The sequence below is a fragment of the Conger conger genome, chromosome 15 (genome assembly GCF_963514075.1).
Source record: "Conger conger chromosome 15, fConCon1.1, whole genome shotgun sequence".
Lineage (NCBI taxonomy): Eukaryota > Metazoa > Chordata > Actinopteri > Anguilliformes > Congridae > Conger > Conger conger.
In genome coordinates, this window is record NC_083774.1 from 39,947,605 (window position 1) to 39,955,895 (window position 8,291).

Genomic DNA, 8,291 nt, shown 5'->3' on the forward strand with positions numbered 1-8,291 from the left:
CGTAATACAAACTGAAGCCAAGTTCAATTCGTTCAAATGGCAGCGTTTCGTTCTTTATACGGGTGTGGGGTGGCTCTGAAAAGAGCCTTTGAATGGTTGTTGTGGGAGTGATACATTAGTTACTTCCCCTTCACGGCCTTTTCGGTCTTCTTGGGCAGCAGCACAGCTTGGATGTTGGGCAGTACTCCGCCTTGAGCGATAGTGACGCCTCCAAGGAGCTTATTCAACTCTTCGTCGTTACGTACTGCCAGTTGTAGATGTCTAGGAATGATGCGGGTTTTCTTGTTATCTCGGGCAGCGTTACCAGCCAACTCCAGGATCTCAGCGGTCAGATATTCGAGCACAGCGGCCAAATAAACTGGAGCACCGGCACCAACACGTTCGGCATAGTTTCCTTTACGCAAAAGCCGGTGAACGCGACCAACCGGGAACTGGAGCCCAGCCCTCGATGAACGAGTTTTAGCCTTAGCTCTCGCTTTTCCACCTGTCTTGCCCCTACCGCTCATTTTCAATACCGAGTCAGAAGAAAGAATAAGGCGGGCTACTGGCGACCGTCTTCCTTATAGCAACATTCTGTTCACCTATTGGCTGCAACGTTGATAAGATTCTGTCCAATCAAATGGAATCAAAACCTGCAGTACTTCCTAAAAAGTTGAACATGCAATTTGCAGGCTGATGAAGTTTAAATACACGAAAACAAGATACGTGGTAACTTTGAACCTGAATATTAATTCATAAATAGCAATAATTTATTACAAATCATTGAATATAGAGACCAGTGAGCGTATTTGAACATATGTGGTATCTGTATAGGTTACATATTCAACTAGCTGGAGTGGTGGCTTATAAAATAAATAGCTTTAAATGGAGAAAATATTAGTCGGTTAATTGCACCATCTAAAATCGAACTTTATGCCCATATAAAAACATGATCAATTTATATTCCATGTGAACGCCTGCTTGTAATCATGGATTTTAAACTAGAAGCAGGAATAAAAATGGAAATAACTTGCACGTCCAAGAAAGTTTGGATGGCTCTTAAAAGAGCCTTTTATGCTTGTCAAATGACCGAACAGTAGGTACACGTTCTCACTTCTTCTTCGGAGCAGCTTTCTTGCCTTTAGTGCTCTTGGGTTTGGCAACTTGTGGCTTGGCTGCCTTTGTTTTCTTAGCACTCTTGCTCACCTTCTTTGGCGCCGTCGCCAGTTTCTTTGTTTTCTTCGGACTCTTTGCTGGCTTCTTAGCCTTTGCTGACTTCTTGGCCACTGCTGGCGTCTTAGCCGCTGTTGTCTTCTTGGCCTTCTTCGGGCTCTTCTTCACCTTAGGTTTAGCGGCTTTCTTCAGCGACTTTTTCACCGGAGTCTTCTTTGCTACCGCCTTTTTGGCCGCAGCGGCCTTCTTAACCTTAGGGGCCGCTTTCTTAGCAGGCTTCTTCTCAAGCGCCTGCTTCTTGTTAAGCTTAAATGAGCCAGAGGCCCCGGTTCCCTTAACTTGAAGCAGGGTCTGCTTGGCCACCAGGTTACAAACTGCCAACTTTACCCGCGAATTGTTTTTCACCACGTCGTAGCCGTTGGCAGCCAGAGATTTCTTCAAGGCAGCCAGGGACACTCCGCTCCTCTCCTTGGAAGCAGCAACTGTCTTCACGATCAATTCTCCAACGCTGGGCCCCGCTGGCCTGGGCTTGCTTGCAGCTTTCTTCTTGGGAGCCTTCGCCGGGACGGCTGCGGCGGGAGCTGGCGCTACTTCTGCCATTTCTTGAATTCTCTCTTTTCACACTTACGGTAAGTAATAACGTTCCGTTTCTGCTGGGCGTGCGACAGGGGGATGGACTTAAATGCTACATGCGGACCTTGTAGACTCAACCAGTCCGGTACAGCGTCTCTCAGCTCCTGAAAACTCGGTTCACTTGTGTTTTCTCTTTTCGGATTGTGATGTAACTGCCTATCATGTTATTATTTTACAAGCAAAAAAACACTGAGAATGTGCACCAAAGGCCTTCTGTCAACAAATTAATGTCTGTGTCCTCAGCAATATTGCCGTATTTTCTCCAGCCTGTCCAAAACATCGCCACCTGCCACGGATAAGTACTAGTTAAACGTGCTTATCGCACTCGATTATACTCTGAAAATGACCAAACATGTCATGTCCTCATTTCTTTTTTTGTTCACGAATAACAGAAGCTCCGTGTGTAAAAAGAAAAGTTTAAAGACCCGTTACATACCCAAGCAAGGCTTTAAAGCAGGACGTCGATCTTTGACGTTAAAGCACAGCGCATATCTGTGCTGAGTTTAAGCTGCAGCATATCAACCTGAAACCATTGTTTAAACCAAACTTATTTTCTCATTAATATACTGCTGTATTAATGGGTCTGCTCTTCCACGTATAAAGTGTGATCTTGTTCGAGTCATGCTCATGCAGTTGCTGAACCTATTTTTTTAGGATGTCTCGTAGCGCCCTTCGATATTTAGGTTTCATCCAGTGTGTGCATCCCCCCCTTTCATCCATAATATAATAAGTAATGTAACCCCTTTGAGGGAAGATAACGTTATTACACAGTATAAATGGCATCAATCAAACTAAATAATAAAGTTTTTAAAAAAATAACTATAAAAATCCATTCTCGCAGAAACTTACATTAAATGTTTGAGTTTGAGCAACAGTTGTAAATGTTGGATGTCTTTAGCCTCCAACCAAACAATTATCCTCCAACCAAGTTATAGAAAGTATTTTTTCAAGTTCCATCATTTAGTGCTGTAACAGTTTCAAATGGAATGCACATTCATTAACCATTTGCTTTGGCCGGGCCTGAGATTGAATCAAAATTAACTCCTGCTGGTTATTAAAAGCAATATGTTTTCCTGAAAGCCATGGTGTGGTGAGATCAGCAATCACTTCAATTAACTCACCAAACTGATCAGTGAAGAAATGCTGTCATACTTCAGTTAACTTTAAAAGTTTAAATGCAGCCCTTTGTAATTTCAGTCTTAATTTCACAGAGCGCTAATTATATTGACCACATTCAGTATTTATTAATTCACTGCTGTCAGTCTGTTACAGTATTTGCCATCTAAAAGTTATGTTAATGCATTCCTTAAATGCATATGGAATATTCATACTTTAGATCATTAATTGATATGTGGCATTAAGAGGATAAATCATTTTGTTGAATTATGTACATTTGTAAAAAGCCAATAATCACTGGACACACTGTAGGCAAACTCCTCAGCAAAATCTCTCCAAATTGCATGTCCATTCAATCTCCAATTGAAAATAACTTACCACAACCTCTACAGCTCTAAAGATTACAAACTTAAATCATAATGTGATCATTTGTAAAATCCAAAGTTTTTAAAGTCACACAATTGTGGAAATAACTCCCTATGGAGCTCAGCACTGCAGAATCACAGGCCTTTTTGTGCACAAACTCCGGGGACACCAGTTAATGCCCTGGGGTTTCCCGACAACGGTGTCTCTTAGCGCTTCACGAAGACTCTCTCCGGTATACCTTACTAAAGTTGTTTACTTTTCTATGTGTATTCCTGCAGTTTGCCAGCAGCCTGAGTGTTGTGGGACCCTTTCCTCCCCAACAGCTGTGGGAATAGTTATGTGCATTGTTCTTATTTCCTCTTTGGCCACTTTCTTATTCAATTTGTCTACATTTTCCTCAAGAAAGTTCAAGTCTCAAGTCTAGAAATGTCATTGAATGCCTGCATCTGTGAAAAATGCTATGAAATCAAAGTCCAGATGGTGGGAATATGAATGCATAATGATTTGTTTAGATTTTAATTGCATATTACCATATTAGTCTGGATAAGCCCATTGTCATACAAAATGGAATGTCATGGAAGCAATGGAAGTCTACTCTGTGATACAATAAAGAATCAGTAGTGCCTTATTATATTCACATGGAGAAAAGACAAATATAGCGTGTCCGCTAGAGTCATCACTGTGTGCTTTAACATGGGACAGTGCAGTCCACATTCCAAAAAAAAGAAAGAGAGGAGACAAACTTAAGTCAAGTACTGCATTGAGTACATTATTGGCATTTGGCAGATGCTCTTATCCAGAGCGATGTACAGACTAAGCAGGAGACAATCCTCCCCTGGAGTAATGCAGGGTTAAGGGCCTTGCTCAAGGGCCCAACAGCTGTGCAGATCTTATTGTGGCTACAGTGGGATTAGAACCACCAACCTTGCATGTCCCAGTTATTTACCTTAACCACTACGCTACAGGCCGCCCTGTGTGTTTGTGTCATAGTGTTTATTATTTGTGTGTATCTAATGGACTGGTATCACTGTTTGCCATGTTCTGGCATATCTGTTTTCCATATTCGTGTCCGGGCTATTGTGGCGCCTACTCACCCCCTGACCATGTACCCCCATAGGCCTCCCCTCCTGGCTGCCCGGGAGGTTCCGTCCTGGAGAGGTGGGGGTGGGTGTTCTTACCCCAGGCCTCCCTGCTCTGAAACATCAGGCTCGCACTCTGTATGGTTTCGGTGGGTAAAACCTTCACTGTCAACTCCAAACCAAAGGCTTTTTTCAGAGCCACCCACATTTTTTCGAAAAGCAGCCTTTCCTTGCCCTGTGCCTTTATTGATTCATATTCGTTTTATTGCCGTTTAAAATGCAGTAGGCCTTATATACATTTATATACATACAGATTTTTTGGGAAAGGCAATATGATATGTATGTATTCCCTTCGCGTTCGTATTTGTTAAAATACGGCAATATGTAAGCTACCTATACTTTACGTTTTCTAACGTAACTCGCCCAAAGACTGACGCGTTACCAGTACGTTAAAGGCGAAATGCGAAATGGGACTTTACGTTAAGTTGGTCTTTAATGGCAACATTTTCTTTTGAATCTTATGTTTGTCCTGGTAAGCTTTCCTGCTGCAAGGTCTTTATCTCGCTGTGCTAATTAGGGAAGTAGCTGAGCTGCACCAAGGGCGGCCTGTAGCGTAGTGGTTAAGGTACATTACTGGGACCCGCAAGGCCCTTAACCCTGCACTGCTCCAGGGGAGGATTGTCTCCTGCGTAGTCTAATCAACTGTATGTCGCTCTGGATAAGAGCGTCTGCCAAATGGCATTAATGTAAAAGGTTTCTTCAATGGAAGTCGCTGCAATAATCGTACTTTTGTCTTCGACATAATCCGCAAGGCTGTAACATATTGAGCAGATGCAAAACGACGCAGGTTGTTTACTAAACATACCTTCAACGTTTGCAGGCCCACTCTTTCGGATTAATTTAATTTAAATTTAGACGGCACATGTAAGTTCCAAAAAAATAATAAATAAAAATACCGCTGGGAAGTGGCAGTGATTGATATATCCAGCTGAGCTGTAATGGGGTTAACCTCGTCCGTCTATACGTCAAAACGTCTCTCAACCTATATTTCCATGCCCTAGACGTCCAGATTCCCGTTTTGCTTAACGCAGTAACGTAAATGTGAGCTAACTTCATTCTTAAATTGCTTAATCTTGTAATCATTAATTAACATTAGTCCGTAAATGTACTTCACTCGCATTGCATTCAAATTAGCCAAAGAAGCTGCTAATCTTCCCAGCAGTTACCATGAATTCGATTTGTTTGTTCAATTTCCGGACTGGTTTTCTGCTGTAAATCTAGCGTTCCACCAATGTTAAATCAGGGGGATTTTTTTATAACCTTATGAGTATAAATTTTATCGCTTAACAAAGAGGAAGCAAACTGGAGGAGGAGTTACGTCCATAATAAGAATAAGTACCTGTAATAAATATAAATGTACTGTTAATTTTTTAAAGATAAAAGATTGAGAGTTGAAAGATAAAACAAAAGTTAAGAAAATGACTGATTTCATATATGAATTCATATTTGTATTGTAAAAAATGCATTAAGTGAATTATGTATAAGAACACAGTGAACAATACATTCAGTGAATTTATTGTGTTGTGCTTTTCCTCTGATACTGACACAAGTAGCATAGGCCTACATAGCTTTAAGTTATGTAAATATCCCAACTATCGTTAGTTGATTTGTTGACTTGTTGATTTGATTCTATGATCATCCATTTTGGTATTCATTAATAGATATGTTCTATTGTACCGCAAACGATGTAGCCTATGTCTCAATAACCAAAGTCACTCATGAGCCAAATAAAATCCAAAGTATTGTCTGTAAAATATGTCTAATGGTACTGTGTGTGTGTGCGAGTGCGTGCGTAGGTTCTATGCGTTAGCGTGCGCGTGCCTGCATCTTGGGTGGCATTTTTAGTCAGAGGAAGGTTTTAATAAAAATGTAACTCATGCCCCATGACAGTTTGTAAAGGATGCTATACAATTTCAGATAATAGTTCCTGATAAATTCGTCTTTAGATGACAGATGTTCACAGTATAAAACGGCTAAAATGGCTAGGTTCCAGTCTCTCAAATGGGTTTAGTTAATGGCGTATGATTAAGTAAATGCAAAATATTCGACTGTTTGACCAGGTAGGCACCGATTTGTACGTCGCTATTGCCAAAAGCGTCTGCTAAATAAAATGTAATCAGTTGGAACGAGGATTCATGTTCAACCAGATGATTCCGTAACCTACGAAGACACACACTAAATATCAGGACACAAGAACATGGAGACATTTGCCCCTCTAACAAGTACTGAGGTGGCTCTTAAAAGAGCCTTTGTCGTTTGGATTATGTGTTCAAACCATCTTAAGCGCGCTCTCCGCGAATGCGGCGGGCCAGCTGGATATCCTTGGGCATGATCGTCACTCGCTTGGCGTGAATGGCGCACAGGTTGGTGTCCTCGAACAGACCAACCAGATAAGCCTCGCTGGCCTCCTGCAGAGCCATAACGGCGGAGCTTTGGAAGCGAAGATCGGTCTTAAAATCCTGAGCGATCTCTCGCACAAGGCGCTGGAAGGGCAGCTTGCGAATCAAAAGTTCAGTAGACTTCTGATAACGGCGGATTTCTCGCAAAGCTACAGTGCCAGGCCTGTACCGATGAGGTTTCTTCACGCCGCCTGTGGCTGGCGCGCTCTTACGTGCAGCCTTAGTGGCGAGCTGCTTCCTAGGAGCTTTGCCACCGGTAGATTTACGAGCTGTTTGCTTTGTTCTTGCCATTGCTTCCTACTTCAGCCCTGATCTTTCGGAATCCGATTCAGACCCCGGCATGCGCCTTTAAAGCATACCATCCCGGAACTGATTGGATAGGCTTTTACGGATCCTCATTGGCCCTGACCCTGCCTTCATTCCCCTAGACTATTGGATCGTTTCTTCAGCTTCCTCTCCCGCCCAAAATTTAAAATGTTCTCTTACCGCCTGAATTTAATAATAATAATTTTTATTTTTATTATAAATATTAATAAAGCATCAGCCTTTCACGCATGACTACGGTGACCAGAACAGTGTGGGATGCGGAACAGATAAATCTTGCGGTACAATGAGGGACAGATTGATAATGTCCAGTCTTTATATGTTAGCAAAATGCACGTTAACATTTATGCGTAGGAATACAAACTTGATGTAATGATACAAAGCCAAGGACCCGTATCCCGCATGTCTGGTGTACCAAATTTAGATCACAGGGAGGACATCAATCGATTCCATGACATAGGCTATTTTGTGATTGTAAATCTTAAAGCGCGGAAAAATAAAAAGGCACAATACAAACTCACCAAGTAAAAAAATAAATAAGGGGGGGGGGCGGTATGTGAAGAATATGTGAAGGTTATATAAAAATGGTCGGTGTAATAAGCTAAAGCTTAAGTCTTCACCTTTTCGGTCAATATTGTTATGGATCATTTATATGTGCATTCATTCTATAATAATACAACTACTACTACTAGAAATTCGTTAAAATGGCCGCTTTTTGTGCTTTGTACGGGTGTTGGGTGGCTATGAAAAGAGCCTTTGGGTGAATTACGCAGCAATCGGTGAACGGACCAACTGGGAACTGGAGCCCAGCCCTCGATGAACGGGTTAGCCTTTGCTCTCGCTTTTTCACCAGTCTTACCCCTGCCACTCATTTTCAATACCAAGCCAGAAAACGAAATAACGCAGGTTCTTCTTCTTCTGCTTCTTCATGAGCTTTTATGGCGGTTGGTAAACAACTTTTTTGTGCATTACCGCCACCCACTGGAAAGGAGTGTGGATCAGGATTCTCTTTTTTTCTCTCTTTTTTCATTTAACATAGTGTATTGTTTAGGCCGGTATGTCCAAACCGCAATCTTGATATTACAGTCTCCTCTCTTCTACTCCTTCCTGCCTTTCTCATCTTTCCAACTCTTTTTTGGATTCTATAAAAATGGCGTCCTGT

At 41.8% G+C, this 8,291-nt stretch overlaps 3 protein-coding genes across 3 annotated transcripts; all 3 read right to left on the reverse strand.

Moving 5' to 3' along the window:
* Positions 1–107: 107 nt before the first annotated feature.
* On the reverse strand, positions 108–506 carry LOC133111238 (histone H2A-like). Its single transcript, XM_061221427.1, has one exon. It carries the CDS (start codon positions 504–506, stop codon positions 120–122), a length of 387 nt encoding a protein of 128 aa, XP_061077411.1. The 3' UTR covers positions 108–119.
* A 381-nt stretch (positions 507–887) lies between these two features.
* LOC133111212 (histone H1-like) lies at positions 888–1,780 on the reverse strand. The gene has a single exon (XM_061221401.1). It carries the CDS (start codon positions 1,750–1,752, stop codon positions 1,090–1,092), a length of 663 nt encoding a protein of 220 aa, XP_061077385.1. The 5' UTR covers positions 1,753–1,780; the 3' UTR covers positions 888–1,089.
* Positions 1,781–6,685: 4,905 nt separating this feature from the next.
* Positions 6,686–7,096, reverse strand: LOC133111222 (histone H3). Its single transcript, XM_061221412.1, has one exon. The coding sequence runs from the start codon at positions 7,094–7,096 to the stop codon at positions 6,686–6,688; it is 411 nt and encodes a 136-aa protein (XP_061077396.1).
* Positions 7,097–8,291: the final 1,195 nt, after the last annotated feature.